The sequence below is a fragment of the Lytechinus pictus genome, chromosome 11, assembly GCF_037042905.1.
Source record: "Lytechinus pictus isolate F3 Inbred chromosome 11, Lp3.0, whole genome shotgun sequence".
Taxonomy (NCBI): domain Eukaryota; kingdom Metazoa; phylum Echinodermata; class Echinoidea; order Temnopleuroida; family Toxopneustidae; genus Lytechinus; species Lytechinus pictus.
In genome coordinates this window covers 30,225,020-30,240,877 of record NC_087255.1, presented here as the reverse complement: position 1 = coordinate 30,240,877, position 15,858 = coordinate 30,225,020, and the positions used below count along the sequence as shown (strand labels likewise).

Genomic DNA, 15,858 nt, shown 5'->3' with positions numbered 1-15,858 from the left:
ACCCGGCATCGATTTTTCAAGAAAACCATTGATGTATGAATAGCCTTCATCATAGAAAATATTTTGAACAGACATGCATTTCAGATGTTCGCATACCATGGCTTTCCATAGTTGTGATTGATTGGATCAATCGCAAATCTTTGTAAGACGGGGTCCTGGTTTCCATCTTATTCTTCTTACTTAATTCAATCGTTGTAGCCACCTTTCTCTCTGCCTATTTATTTTTCTCGTTGATTATTACTTAAAGGTCGATCTTAACCTTTCCATGAGAAAGTAATATGGTATCAATTCTGAATATGAACAATAAATAGTATGGATATATAAATTGATCGCAGAGGGGCCGGGGTGGTGTTTGCTCTAACTGACACCGACTACAATAAAACGAAAAAAAGTGAGATGGAAAGTACAATAAAATACTCTCTCCTACGCCCTCCCCTCTCTTTCCTTTTGTTCTTTCTTTCTTTCTTTCTTTCTTTCTTTCTTTCTTTCCTTCCTTCCTTCCTTTCTTCTTTCCTCTCTAATTCTTTCCTCTCTTCTTTCTTTCTTTCTTTCTTTTCTTTCTTTCTTTCTTTCTTTTTCTTTATCTTTTTTTTTTTTTTTTGGGGGGGGGGGGTATCCTTTCTATCTCCATATGGCCACACAAAGAGACACCTGTCGCGATATATATTTATCCCCAAAAAATATTTCAGGTGGGGGATGGCCTGCACAATCATCCCCCAATATAAGGGCATAAAAAAATTCAGTATATCTAAAAAAAAAATCGATAAATTTATTAAAATACACAAAATCAATAAAAAATGACAACACAGACATCAACAAAAAAAAAAAGAAAGAAAAAAAATTCGTTCTCCAAATCAGTTAACGCACTCATCTGTATGTGATAAGTGAACTTGCTGATGTAGGGTAAATGTCATGAGCCATTAATAAATGAATATGTTTACGCCCTCACTTATTTCGATTGTGCATAAAAGCAAAATTGTTTTAACAACAAATGCATTTTTATGTTATTATTAATTTATCAGAAGTTACACAGGTTGGGAATATAGCTTCTGCATATTTGAATAACATAATTTTTTTCATTTGTTCACTATCCGAAAGTATATCAATTAAGTATGGCAGGTTTGCGATGAAATCAATGGCCAATCACTTTTCAACTAAAAAATAATTATACACTCTAATTTACAAGGATTTGTAAAAATAAATCCATTACGGCTATGAATAGTGAACAGTCGATGTTAGGATTTAAAATTAATCTTCAAAGATTTAAATGTTAATAAACTTGGGTTTAGAAAATCAATATTTAAGATTTACATTTAAATCTTTAAGGATTAGCATTAATTCCTAATATCGACTGGTCACTATTCACAGCAGTAATGGGTTTATTTAAAATCCCTGTCATTTTAGAGTGTACTATCCAAAAATAAGGAGATATTTAATGGATGAGGATGAAGATAATGGATGAGGATGGTAGTAGAAGTTGATGCTCATATCAGTTAAAACATGGAAAAGCTTACCGTGTAATGTTTTAAATAATCATACGAATACATTTAGGCCTGTTCAAATCTGTGACTAATGATATCGTCCTTATTAGAATAAAATCGAATTTAATATCTAGTTGTATTGACGTCATAGAAATCGTACGATTGGCTACGATTTGAAACTTATTTGGCCTTGACTTCAAAATAAAGGCATGCATGCTATCATCCAAAATTGTTATATTAGTAGTTTAGAGGATTCTAAAACCTACTTCTACTGTTCTGCTCTTTCCACAGCTGTGAACATCTACTGAATAGATAAAAACGGTAAAGAGATCCATTTATAGTTTAGTTAGTTTAGTTTACTCCAACGATAGGACTAAGCCTGTTCATTGATCAAAGTAGAATGTCCATTACTGCTATCCTTAAAGGACAAGTCCACCCCAACAAAAAGTTGATTTGAATAAAAAGAGAAAAATCCAACAAGCATAACACTGAAAATTTCATCAAAATCGGATGTAAAATAAGAAAGTTATAATATTTTAGAGTTTCGCTTAATTTCACAAAACAGTTATATGCACATCCTGGTCGATATGCAAATGAGGAGACTGATGAAATCATCCACTCACTATTTCTTTTGTATTTTATTATATGAAATATTCTAATTTTCTCCTCATTGTCAAGTGATACAACGATTAATTCCTCACTGAACATGCGGAATTAGCATTGTTTAATACTATATGGTTCAGTCAAGTTGGTCCTTATTGTCCAATCTATAAAAAATGAAATATTGTATAATTCAAACAATAAAAAACAAAAGAAATAGTGAGTGATGGACATCATCGACTGACTCACCTAGTTGTGCATATCACTGTTTTGTGAAAAATAAGCGAAACTTTAAAATGTCATAACTTTCTTATTTTACATCCGATTTTGATGAAATTTTCAGCACTATGCTAGTTTGATTTTTCTCTATTTATTCAAGTCAGTATTTTCCTGGGGTGGACTTGACCTTTAATCAGACAAAATTAGATACGCTACTTGTGTTGGCAGTGAAAGGTGGCAGTGGTATCGTGGACGGCAAAAAAATCCATCATGGAAAACACTCGAAAATCGAAAATCACTCAAAATCATAGGCAATCTTCTCCCAATGCATCTTCTGGGAGACTGTTACACACATCTATCACTCGGATAGCAAAGAAAAAAATGCGCTCATCAAGACGTGAATATCTTTTCTCTAGCTTCTAAGGAATGACCACGTGTTCTACCACTATTTTTCAGACAGAAAAACAATTTATTAGTATTCTTTCAGTTGATCTGAACCTCAGATAAAAAATACTTTTCATTCACATTTTCAGAAGATGAGCAAAATGCGATTTATTCCAATAGTGGATTGTGGTCCAGACGTATGGTGTGCGGTGGCCTTAAATGGATGGTCCGGGCTGAAAATATTTATATCTGAATGTATAGAGTAAAATTCACAAAGCAAAATATTGAAAAGTTCATCAAAATCGGATAACAAATAACGAAGTTATTGAATTTTAAAGTTTATCATTATTTTGTGAAGACAGTTATATGCACATCGTCATGAATATTCATTAGGTGGGATGATGATGTCACATCCCCGCTTTCCTTTTACTTATGTTATCACATGAAATCATGAATGTTTCATTTTTTCATACATGTGTAAATGATGTGTCTCCATTATGATGAAATAAGTTGCGCCAATAAATAACTAATGCACATAATCAGTTGTCAATCCAATTGTTTTAGTTCTTGGTTGAAATATTTTGAATAAACCTAATTTCATATAATAAAATACAAAAGAAAAAGTGGGGATATGACATCATCAGCCCACCTAACGAATATTCATAAAGACATGCCTAGAACTATTTAACCGGAATAATGCAAATCTTTAAAATTCAATAACTTTGTTATTTGTTATCCAATTTTGATCAATTTTCAGCATTTTGCTTCGTGAATTTTACTCTATTTATTGAGATATAAATATTTCCAGCCTGGACCATCCCTTTAACACAGGGAGATGGCGCAAGACCTCTATCGGGGCGGGGGAGGGGGCACTCGACAAAAAAAGTGGTAGGGGTGTGCCGCGGGCGAGACAAAAACGGGGGCCTTGGAGCGGGCTTATTGTAAAAAGGAGGGTCCTCGGAACGGGCTTCGGAACTACAAATGTTTGTGAAAACGGGGTTCCTTGGAACGGATCGCCAGCGTGTGAGTGCGTATGAATCCCTATATGGAACGGGCGTGCGTGCATGATGCAGCTAGCGCGGCCTCCGTCGGGTGCGCTCGCGCAGAGGCGATGGTCGGACAGCGCTCTGCGGCCGCTTTTCACCAAAATTGCAGCTCCTTGTAGCAGATCAATGAACGAAAAATATGCGAAGCTTTGGAGCGGATTTCTTTCTTCTTTTTTCTCGATAAGAAGAAAATGCTATGCTTTGGAGCGACTTTCTTTGTTCTTTTTCTCAATAAGACAAAAATGCTATGCCTTGGAACGGAAATTTGAGTGTAAAAATGGGGGTCCCCTCCGCGGCACATACCCACTATGCATTATATACTGAGTGCCCCCCCCCCCCCGGGCTGCGAGCAGGCGAATGAACTATACATTACATGTACGCAATCGTGGCGCCTCATTTTGCACGGGGTTCTGTTTGATTTCGAGTGCATGTTTTGGACCTGCAATGCACCTGTTGCACAGAAACCGATTGCTCGATGGGTTGCGGTGCAGTGTCGTGTGCTGAGACTTCTCCGCAGCTGAATTTTAGGTAATGTTAATCGTATATTTGTGTATTTAGTGTTGTAAACATGTCTCAGGTTTGAAAGAGAATATATATGGATACATAAGGTGTGCTTTTTATGTGATAAAACTGATATCATTTCTTTGCGTGAACGTAGGTACATTTGATTGATTCGATCATGGATGGATGTTAACGTTTCAGTATTTCTGTGTAGTCCCATGTGTGGGATACTGTGTAGTGTTTTTGCTAAGTATTTTTTCCCCCAAATTTTATTTCGGTGGCAAATTGAATCTCTTTAGCTGCGTCATCCTCCTCCTTCCCCTTCTTCTTAATTCTTCCTTCATCTTTTCCCTCTCCTCTCTTCTTCCTCCATCTCCTCCATATCCTCCTCTCCTCTTCTTCTACTTAATTCTTCCTCTTACTCTTACAGTCTTGCCCCTCTTCATCTCTTCTTCCTCTCTCTCCTTCCCTGGACCTCTTCATTTCCTCTTCCATTCCTTCCACCCTCTCTTCTCCTCTTCCTACTCTTCTTAAGCACTCCTTCCCTTCTTTCTCCCCTTCATCTCCTCCTTCCTTCTTCATCCTTGGACCTTTCCTCTTCCCCTCTTCCTCCTTTCCCTTCTTCCTCTCCTCCCCTTCTTTCCCCTCCTCCCCTTCCTTCCCCTTCTTTCCCCTCCTCCCCTTCCTTCCCCTTCTTTCCCCTCCTCCCCTTCCTTCCCCTTCTTTGTCCATCCCCTGTCTTATTCCTACCCCCTCTCCTTTTCTTCTTTCTCTTCTATTTAATTGCTTCTCCTTCCTCTTTCCTCTCTCTTGTTCCTCTCCTTATTTTTCTTCTTTCTCTCCTGTCTTCTTCCTCTCCTTTATTCCTCCTCTTTCCTCTCCTCACCTTTTCTTCCTCTTCTTAATTCTTTCACCTTCCACTTCCTCCTCTGCATCTCCTCTTCTTTCTCTTCCTGTCCTCTCCTCTTTTCTTCCCCTCCTTTATCCCCCTTCCTCTTCTTCCTGTCCTTAAGATTCCTCATTTTTTAAACTCCTCCCTCTTCTTTGTCCTTCTCGTCATCACTTCTTAATTCCTCATCTTTCTCTTCCTCCTCTCCTCTTCTTAACTCCTTCCTCTTATTCTTCCCTTCATCCTCTCTCTCCTCTCCTTCCTCTTCTTAATTCTTCCTCCTTCCTGTTCCTTTTCCATCTCCCTTCTTCCCCCTCTCTTCCTCTTCTAAATTCCTCCTTCCTCCCTCTCCTCATCTCTTTTCAATTCCTCCTCTTCCTCCTCTCCTCTTCTTTCTCCACTTCTTCCTCCTTTTTTTCTTGTCCTAATTCCTCCCTCTCTTCCTCCTTTACAGCTTTTTGATCCTCTCTTTCTTTCACTTTTTTTTTCATTGTTTTCTTTTCATTCATATTCTTCCTCCTATCTATTATCTCCCTTTTCTCAATCTTTACTTTTATCTTCCATTTTCCTTTCTTTCTTTTCTTCCTTCCTCTCTTCTTTCTTTCTTTCTTTCTTTCTTTTTTTCTTTCTTTCTTTCTTTCTTTCTTTCTTTCTTTCTTTCTTTCTTTCTTTCTTTCTTTCTTTCTTTCTTTCTTTCTTTCTTTCTTTCTTTCTTTCTTTCTTTCTTTCTTTCTTTCTTTCTTTCTTTCTTTCGTCCTTCCTTCCTTCTTTCTGGGGAAGATGATGAAGGGGAGTGTGTAGAGGGATATGAGATTTTGTGTTTAATTCAACCTAATTTCTCTAGAATAAAAGAAAATGGGTATGTGACTTTAAAGGGATGGGATTACATTTGGAAATTCACTTTATTATTTCCTTTCTCTGAAATACTGAGAATTAACAGAGAATTAACAAAAATGAGGATCTTGTAATGAGAGTCTTCTTTTGGTCTATTTGTAATTTATTTGCTTCCCTTATCTAACCAGACTTCACCTTTCCTATTGATAATTAAATAATGATGCAATCAGATTAATACTCCTTTGACTTGAGCTTTAACATAATTATCCAGAAGTCTGGCCCCTTCAGATAGCTTGGTACCGTATGTAACTGGTTAGTCAGAATTGGAAGGTTAAAGATTTTGTTCATCATCAACTGTATAACTTGTGCCAATTTGTACTTTTACATGCATGGTCAAAACATATCTATGGATGGCCAAAACACCTCATAGAAGAGTTTCAACTCAGCTGAGCTATCTTTTAGACATCAGTTTTAATTTTGTTTCTTTGCTAAATGAATTGCCATAATATCTTATTGAAGGGACTGAAATTTGGTAGAATTTTTGCCAGCAGAATCTCTTGTACTGAAATAGTGAAGGAATGATGTACTTCGTTCCTTAGATCTTGGGATAGAAATCTCTATGAATTTGATTCACTTAAACAGGTCTTTATGTGAGATTTAATTTCTCAACAACTTTCCGGATTCCTTGTTTGTTCTTTGCTTTTCCAGGAGGATAATAATTCATTAAAGAGATTTAAAGGGGAAGTGATAGTAGAGTACTCTGCAAACACTGTTGTTGAAATTATACCTAAGATGTTTAAAGAAGCCCACACCAAGCATTCTAAACCAGTGTTGAAAAATAGATTAATGGTGTTATTTGGGGGGGGGGGGGGTAGTGTTTCTTGATGAAAGACATGACTATAATTAATGGTTCTGACTGTTTTAAAGGAACTTTTCACTTTCACCATGCATTTCATTTTCATTTGATTTTTAATTTTATTATTTCTAAGAATCAGAGTACCGGTACAATATTTGAGCTCTTCTATTTTGATTTTTGAAAAAGTGAGCAAAATTCAATTTATAGCAAGTTTATCTAAATTCTGAAGCATTTCATAAAGTAAAAAAAAAATTGCTGTACCAGAACAAAAATGATCTAATTTGTCTGAGCCAGGTGAGTTCTTAATAATACTCAAGTTTTTTATCACAAATGACTATGTACAGTACTTAACATTTCAAAGTAGACAACTTTAATTTGATAAATTAATATGGACGTACACTTTTTATATCATGCTTCTAAGCACTGTAAATTACTGATGGCAACAACAAGATAGACGCTTTTTTAACAAGGAAACTGTGGGTGCTAATTGTTTGGTTCCTTGATTCTCTCCCAATCTAGGATGATCTGTCCATTCCTTTGTCTTCTTGGCATTCCAGTAGTTAGTTTTTAAATGGACATTCAACCTTAATACTTTTTATAGTTAATGCAGGATTTTTGTGTCTGAGAAAGCGATTATAAGGATAGCAGACTGGTTTGAATTTTAGAAGAAATTGGACACGGAATAGCTGTTTGAAGATTGAAATCGGTAAGACATTGGAATCACATATTGGCTATTTGGTGATTAAATTATGACATGAAGACAAATTAGGAAAAAAGAAGGGTCTTGTTAAGAAACAAGTTTTTGTCATTTGAATGAATAGAATCTATTAATTTTGACAAGAATCGATTTAGATCCATCATCTCTTCAAACTTGAATATATCGTTTTTAAAGAGTACAGGTGTGTGGTGATTACAAGTTTTACAAATTCAAAATTTACTCTGATTTTGCTCAAACCTTTACCTATCTGCTTTTTCTGAAGTTAATATTTTCTTTAAAACGTGTTTCCACTTTGATTGGATTTCCCTTTATCCTTTTGAAGATACATGTTAGATTTTGTAGCTCCCAGACATGTGTTAATCATATTAAGGTCTCTTTAGAACAATTTTATAGAATGGATTAATAAAAGGGCATATTTCATGAAAAAAATATGCTTGCAGCATAAATTTATTATTTTTTTCAATTAAAAAATTTATATGAATCTAAAGCTTATCCGGGCCTTGTTTTTCCATGCACTTTGTTTTTATGGTATATGCAAATTTACTACATTTGTTGAATATTGCCAATTATTATTATTAAAAACATTTTGTATTTTTGATGTAAACAAGATTCATTTTGCTTGATATTTTGTGTATACTTGTGTAGAACATGATTCTTCCGTGTGTAGTACATGTTATTGCAATATGCTGGATTATTTATATAGGTGAATCTGAAAAGGAAAGGCATGTTGATTGTTTGGTCATTTATCACGGCCTGACACAATTTTGCATTGAGCTATTCCTTTTATTTTTTAAAAGCCCCTGCCCAAGGGTCTACAAGTGAATGCACCAATAATACCATACGTAAATGTACAAAGCATACCGAATGTGAAACAGTATTTGAATATATAAATCAGGTTGAGTTAAGAGCCAATAAAGACAGATTATGGCAACTAAACTATGTTAAATCTATAAACATACACATTTGGCGAGTACAAACATGTAGTTTTAAATGATTTAGTCATGTACATGTATGTTGGCCTACAAGTTCTGTTCATATTATAAATTGTTAATATAATATAATGCTGTGTCAATAAAACCTTTTACCCCAATCAGTCACAGCTGGTATTAAATGGTAATGTTTATCAATCAATACACAGCTCTCAGGTCAGACCTGAATCAATATCTAGGTGTAATACACATATCTGGACCCGTTGACATAAAGCTTAATGATTGATCGCAGGGTTGAATGTTACGATTGAACAAACACAATAATGAATGCAATCAGTTGTGGAACTCGGCCCCATGATCAATCACCGAGGTTTGTGTTACAGTGCCTTGGCAGTGTATTCCCTCAAGCTCTCATTAAGTTTAAATGGTATAATTTTAGGATGTACAGTAATGTATGCAGACATTGCATTCACAAAAAAGTGATCACATCCTTGTAGTTTTCCCCTATCTTGATATGGAGCTATAAAAAATCTTACTAATTTTATCAAATGAAAGAGTAAAAAATATACATTTAAACTGTACTCATTTTTATTGGATTTTCCATTTTTTTAATTTTCCAGAAATGTTTAAAGGACAATAAATGATAAATTCCTTAAATTTGTAATACAAATCCGTTGCTGTTTTCCTTGCAATTTTCAAATCTCGAAACGCCTAAAGACATGAATAGCAATAACTCTAGTTGGAATATATAAACTTTAAAAAGATTAAATGCAGAAAGTTAAAGTACTAACTGTACGTTGCCAATTAAAGTAAACCATGAAATATGTGTTATTGAAAGTCTAGATCAATGCCTTTTCTTGTCCTGATGTATATAATTTACCATATATTCCAGATTTTCAGGTTTTAAAAAAACATTTTTTACTGGAAGGAGGGGGGGGGGGGGGGGACGGGCCTACTTGTATCACAGATGACTTGTACATGCCTATGTTTTTCTGTAATTCTATTACCATTAACTTCCTTTTGAATGTCCTTATGTAATTTGTATTGAGTTTACACCTTTTGACACTTGTCTCCTTGCATGTTGAATTGAGTTTACACCTTTTGACACTTGTCTCCTTGCATGTTGAATTGAGTTTACACCTTTTGACACTTGTCTCCTTGCATGTTGTGAATATGATACAACATTGATGCACAGAGATATTTAATAGCAATCTGATGTTTTTTTTTCATTCACAAGGAAGGATTTTCAAGAATAAATACTGATCTTTTTCCATCTACATTTTTCTTTCTTTCCTGTTATTCCATTAAAAAAAAACCTTTATTTCATGACAAATGAAAAAGTTTGGAACAAATCACACTCTTTTATATATACACATGTGTACATATATACTTATAGCCTACATATATACATCTTCAAAACATACATATTTTCTTTCTTCTTGCTATCTACATACACACAACAGTCTTACTGTTTATTTACATTAGCAGTCATTAAACCTACAATTGCAAATAAAGAACACTAAAATACTGATGTGACAATTTGTTTAGCCTATCACTCTGTCAATATAGAGGTTGTAAAAGGACATGATATAGTCCAATATTTCAAGGACTCTTTCTGAAGATATTGCTCAAAGTGGAACTCATGTATGAGCACAACTCCATCCATCTAAAAATAGAAATGACATCTGCTGATGATATTAAAAGGACAAGTCCACCCCAACAAAAAGTTGGTTTTAATAAAAAGAGGAAAATTCAACAAGCATAACACTGAAAATTTCATCAAAATCGGATGTAAAATAAGAAAGTTATGAGATTCTAAAATTTCGCTTAATTTCACAAAACAGTTATATATGCACATCCTGGTTGGTATGCAAATGAGGAGACTGATGATGTCATCCACTCACTATTTCTTTTGAATTTTATTGTATGAAATATGAAATATTTTAATTTTCTCCTCATTGTCAAGTGAAACAACAATTCGTTCCTGAACATGTGGAATTGGTTCAGTCAAGTTGGTCCTTATTGTAAAATCTGTAAAAAGGAAATATTGTATAATTCAGACAATAACAAATAAAAGAAATAGTGAGTTAGGGACATCATCGTCTGTCTCATTTGCATGTCACTGACTTATGCATATCACTGTTTTGTGAAAAATAAGCGAAATTTTAAAATGTAATAACTTTCTTATTTTACATGTACATCCGATTTTGATGAAATATTCAGTGTTATGCTAATTTGATTTTTCTCTATTTATTTAAATCAACATTTTTCTGTGGTGGACGTGACCTTTAATAACTGAATTTTTTTTACAATTCCTTGTTAGAAACAATCTTTGAAAAGAAAATGAATTATTTTGTGAATATTCAATTTGATTGTCAATTAAAATCATATTAATGACAACAGTGTACCCTGTTATCCACTTATTAAAACAATTAGGCCTATTTTCATTATTCTATTCATGCACATTTTTTTGTGTATTAAAGTATGTTGATAATGCCTTGAAGCATTTTTTTATTGGCTTGAGGTTTAAACCATTACAAATGTTACACTCTCTTTCATCTTCTGCCTTGCATCTCATTTTATCCAACTGGATTAATATATTTCAAGAAATCAGATGCAGAATTTATTTAACATAAGGAGGAAATCTAAAAAAAAAGAATTTTTGATATTGTAATACATGCATATTAGTGTTGCAAACTTGCATAAATGTAATGTTATCACTAACCTAAGACACAAATTATGCTAGCAAAAAAATTTATGGCTTCAAATATATTTTTCCTCTTTTCATTCAGATAGATGATGAGCTCTAGCTGAGTTGGTGATGTAACTAATACAAAATGGCTGACAGCTTACACAAAAGTGCCTCTAGAAACCCTTTTGGTAGTACAACTATGGAAGAACAGGAAGGTTAGTATTCTGAACCTTTTGAATATAAATAGCATAACTTGCTTTTAGCTCACTAAAACATTCACAAGTGGATAATGATATATGCAAAGTTTAAATAGCTCTTAATACAAATAGGGGTGCATCAGATAAATTGCCTACAACAGGATCATATTGGCCCGATTCTTTGGGGCTAAGGCATGCACAATCTTTGTGGATTTTTTAGGGGACTTTTGTATCACTGGCAGATATCAATCAGGAAAACTTACCAGCTTTATTATGTAAACTATTTTTTTAGCCACCAGGCACGATTGTCCATCTCCCCTCAACCCCTTCAGTCTTCCACCAAGGTCTACCAGTCCTGGCAATCCTTTCGCTACACCTGTTACCCCTCTTGGCAATCCTCCAGATGAAGAAGGGCTTCCATTTGGCGATGTCTGCGAACCAATGCAACCTATCAGACTAGACGATATGATTCCCGGTTCTGCATCCAGGACAAAAAGTGATGTTGATACAATGTCTCGTGGGCCATCATCTAAGAAACAAGATGGTGTCTTTGAAAACCATGTTCCTGATGGCCCCAGTTCTGGAACGTCCGATTGGGTGAACAACACAAACAATAGCAACCGCGCAGATGAGACCGCAGAGGATGTTGGTTTTGGTGATGACTTTGGTTCCTTGAGCCACACTGATGTGATCTTCAAGACCGGATTCATGGATAGCAACTTCAAAGCTGTAGCAGGTAAGGATGACAGAACACTGTGACAAAATGCTCCTATCTAAAATTTCTCAGAAGGCATGGGGTTAGGGTAATTAATTAATGATAGGGTTTTTAGGTAAGAATTGTTGCAAGGCTAATGTGGTTACTGTTAGTTTTAAGTTTGTCTTAATATCCTGATTTTCCATTGGAAGTATCTTCAGTGCTTTACATCTTTAGAATCGTCAGCATAATTTTTTTATGGAATTGTTGTGTATTTATGCTGGAGTCTGTATGTATTGGTACCATGTGGAAGAGCAGTACTTAGCACTTCATCGTTGCCACTGGGTTCTGTGCCACAGGGCTTTCCCTGATTAATTATAAGAAAAACCAGTGCCAGGGGAAAACTACTGATCTCATCGTAAATATATATGCTGAATATAACTGCATGTAATATTATGTGGACAAACTTTTGCATGCATGATGCTGGTGCTAACCATACCATCTGATTACACCTTATTTCTTTTAGAGGAAAAATATAATTTGGTGACTTCAGATATTTGATCTTGAACAACAAACCAGTGTGGTTGTTTTCTTGAAATGAAAAAAAAATGATTTAAGGCGAAAAGATGTCTAATCCAAAATGGGTTAAGTGAGCCCCACAATCTGCAGTTAAGAGGGCCCAATGTGCCATATCTAATTTACTATATATTTTGTATTATTGTTGATTTGGAAACAACAAATATACAAACTTATCGTGGAGATGTTTTTTTGTATTTATCTGGGTTGATTTCACATTTTCAGTCACAGCTGAGGAGGATGATCTTTGGTCCTCATCATTCATTATGGAAGATCTGTCAGCCAATGAAGAAACTCTCCTGTCATCAGGTGACCAGGAATCAACAAATCTGAGAGCACAAATGTGCGCAGACTCAAATGTACATATTGAAGTAGACTTTTTACCAGACTTGCCTGAAGGTCTTTGGCAAGAAGATTCCACAGATCAGCACTTTGCCAAAGAAATCAATCCCGTCCCTGATCCTTGGACGTCAGAAGACCTAACTTTTGAACATTCACAATGGATTCAGAACTCACAAGCAACTGATGTTGAGGATTTGTTTTCCAGGGGAGGATCAGATCCCTGGGGAGCTGATGCCAAGATGGAAACTACAAAAGAAACTGGACACCACCAAGTGGATGGATTGGGGCAGGATCCGTGGACTCCTTGTAAAAATGCCAAAGAGGATGATGATCACAAGTTAGCCAAACCAAAGACTCTCGATCTTTCTTTCCCATTGTGTAATCCATTTTCTTCAAAAAACAGTGTAGGTACAACCTTGCAGGATCCTTCAAGTCCCTTTCAAGATGATCCAACTAGTCCATTCCACCCTGACTATGATCCAGCCCTGCATAGGTCCAATCCAAGCTCATTCCCATTTCCAGAATCATCCAAGCTCCAAGGAGGTACCTCAAGCAGTCATAGTGATCCTTGGAGTCCTAGTCTTACCTCTCGTAACCTCGCCGAAAACCATTCCCAGGGAAGCAGTGCATTCCACTCTCAGAATGCTCTGACTACCCACGATTCCAGCACAAGTACATTCCAGTTTTCTGGATCAACACGACCACAAGAAAGTCCATCTGGGACTCTAAACAATCCCTGGTCTCCTAGTCTTACTCCTGCCAATGGAAAAAGAGATGGTTCTGGAAGGAGTAGGTCACTTAATCCTTTTGCACCGGTTGAAGACACTGCTAACCCTTTCTTGCCTGATCTAGATCTACTGCCTGGAAAGCTAGAGAGGATGAATCAAAGAGAGGTGAGTGTCAAAGAGTATGCATGTTCTTTATTATCCAAGTACTAACAACATTTTATGTCGTGTGCTGCAGGTATTTCTTTGTAGTAGATGGTAGTACAAGACTGGTAGTAGTAGTTCTCTGCAGTCCTGTTCTGTTCCTGTGAACTTGGGTATCGAGATTTCCAACAAAGCTCTGTGAATGGGCTTGCGTTTGGAATACAATCCATTTAATGGGTTTGAGGCAGAAGGAGACGTGATAGTAAAAAATATTTAAACAGAAAAGGTTACCACTTTCATTTTTCTTTTAGATATTTCCAATAGCAAGACATTTTATTGATTGGCTTTTTTATTATGATAATTTTGTATTCATTAATTTGTTAATTCATTAAGTCTAAATACATCTTCTACTTTATTCAATTTTTCATTGATAAAAATATAAGATTTTTTCAGCAAAATAGGTTGAAATGCATTATTTACAAGTTGAATAATTACAGGGAAATCAAGGAGAATAAATTGTATCATCCTATCATACATTAAACCAAGTCCACTATCTGTGTAATGTGCATGTTTGTTAGAGAGAGAGAGAGAGAGATGTAACACTCGTTCATGTTTGAAGGGTGATCTGAAGCAATAATAACTATTGCCAGACAAGTAAAATGCGACCAAGAGTTAAAAAAAAAAGTGTTTATTCTAATGAGGCACGATAGCTCAGTCGGTAGGGCGGGGGTTTCGGATTCCGGAGACTTGGGTTCGATTCCCAAGTGGTGCGCTGGTTGCTTGCTCACAGGCATTCGTGCTCTCTTAGCAGTCAGGTAAAATACCTTGGTATGTATGTACAGTACCATTGATGTGGCACTGCAACCAATAAGAAATATAAACAAACTGCAAGTGCTCCCTCTGTCCAAATTGGATTTGAGTTTCTGCTTTGCCATCTCGTGACGAATTACACCTTCAGCCAAACTTCTTCATTTGTGTATAGCTCCCTCTTGTGTTTGTATAAGTCAAGGCAAGTACCAGTATGATAACTTCTACCAAATTGTACACATCTGACCGTTTCTTTATGTCATTTTGAAAACAATTCTTAACCCTAGTTGAAAAAAATCGACCCCACAAATTTATGAAATCACTTTGTTTTTTATAAAATTATTACAAAAAAGTGATATTACACAATATATGGAGGAGCTGATGTCACAAAATCAAAATATTGAAAATTCATTATTGTTATTCTTTCACAGATTTTCATCAAACCTTATTTTGTTTATTAATTTATTTTATTTTTTTGCTTTCATTAAAACTAACTTATCATCAGAGTGAACTTTCCCTTTAATAATTGAAGCTTACCCTGAAATGATAGATACTTGTACTAGACAAATTAAACACCTGTTTAATAGACTTCCTTTCCCAATTCTTGATTAATTCCATTAGGTCATTTTTTGGCACTCACCAAGTCAATCCTTTTTATCTATCCTACCAGGTACCAACTTTTATTAGCTCTAGGTTGAATGTGACACATGGTAAATGTGAATCTAATCTAAAGCATGTAGAAGGTATTTGAACCTTCAATCTCATAATCAAGCTATGATGACTATGCAACTATCATTTGTAGAATATGATGGGTAAAAAAAACATTGCTGCAAATGCATTAACATGTTTACTCTCACCTTACCTTTGACTAAAAAGTGGTGGACCTGTGATAGTGAACATTACAAAGTCTTTCCCTTTGATATTCTGTTTTCATCCAAACACTGCGCCTCACATTTACCCATCATCGCATGATCGGTGGGTGAAGCTTAGTGTGTAGAGGAAAACAGAAATCTTGAAGGAGCAGCATCTGGACTACTATGGAGCTTGTTTCTTTTTAACCTGTTGACTACTGAATGATGTTATTCCCATATATTTTGTACATGGACTAACCGGTTCCAGCCAGCAACAGGTTAAACTTATGACTACAGTGAAACCTGTATACTGCACAGGTGAGACAAGAAAAAGTGGTCTTCATGAGAAAGCAGTCTTATGGACAGGTCCATG

General features: G+C 35.4%; 2 protein-coding genes across 3 annotated transcripts; one reads left to right on the top strand and one right to left on the bottom strand.

The window, feature by feature from the left end:
- Nucleotides 1-3,847: 3,847 nt before the first annotated feature.
- Nucleotides 3,848-15,022, top strand: LOC129272108 (uncharacterized). 2 transcript variants are annotated; one of them, XM_054909341.2, is made up of 5 exons: nt 4,186-4,258; nt 7,412-7,516; nt 11,250-11,364; nt 11,639-12,082; nt 12,842-14,693. In XM_054909341.2, the coding sequence occupies exons 3-5, from the start codon at nt 11,295-11,297 to the stop codon at nt 13,894-13,896; spliced, it is 1,569 nt and encodes a 522-aa protein (XP_054765316.2). In that variant the 5' UTR covers nt 4,186-4,258; nt 7,412-7,516; nt 11,250-11,294; the 3' UTR covers nt 13,897-14,693. The 2 variants fall into 2 exon arrangements, with proteins under 2 accessions (XP_063962776.1, XP_054765316.2); XM_064106706.1 differs by lacking the exon at nt 7,412-7,516 and having other exon boundaries at nt 3,848-4,258; nt 12,842-15,022.
- Nucleotides 4,637-4,963, bottom strand: LOC135156051 (cyclic nucleotide-gated cation channel beta-1-like). Its single transcript, XM_064107087.1, has one exon. It carries the CDS (start codon nt 4,961-4,963, stop codon nt 4,637-4,639), a length of 327 nt encoding a protein of 108 aa, XP_063963157.1.
- Nucleotides 15,023-15,858: the final 836 nt, after the last annotated feature.

Bases quoted from the DNA above. Each gene is read 5' to 3' on its own strand.
- LOC135156051 (XM_064107087.1), bottom strand. From the start codon at position 4,963: ATGGACAAAGAAGGGGAAGGAAGGGGAGGAGGGGAAAGAAGGGGAAGG.
- LOC129272108 (XM_064106706.1), top strand. From the start codon at position 11,295: ATGGCTGACAGCTTACACAAAAGTGCCTCTAGAAACCCTTTTGGTAGT. The intron at 11,365-11,638 runs GTTAGTATTCTG...CTATTTTTTTAG, and splicing joins AACTATGGAAGAACAGGAAG to CCACCAGGCACGATTGTCCA. The intron at 12,083-12,841 runs GTAAGGATGACA...TCACATTTTCAG, and splicing joins CAACTTCAAAGCTGTAGCAG to TCACAGCTGAGGAGGATGAT.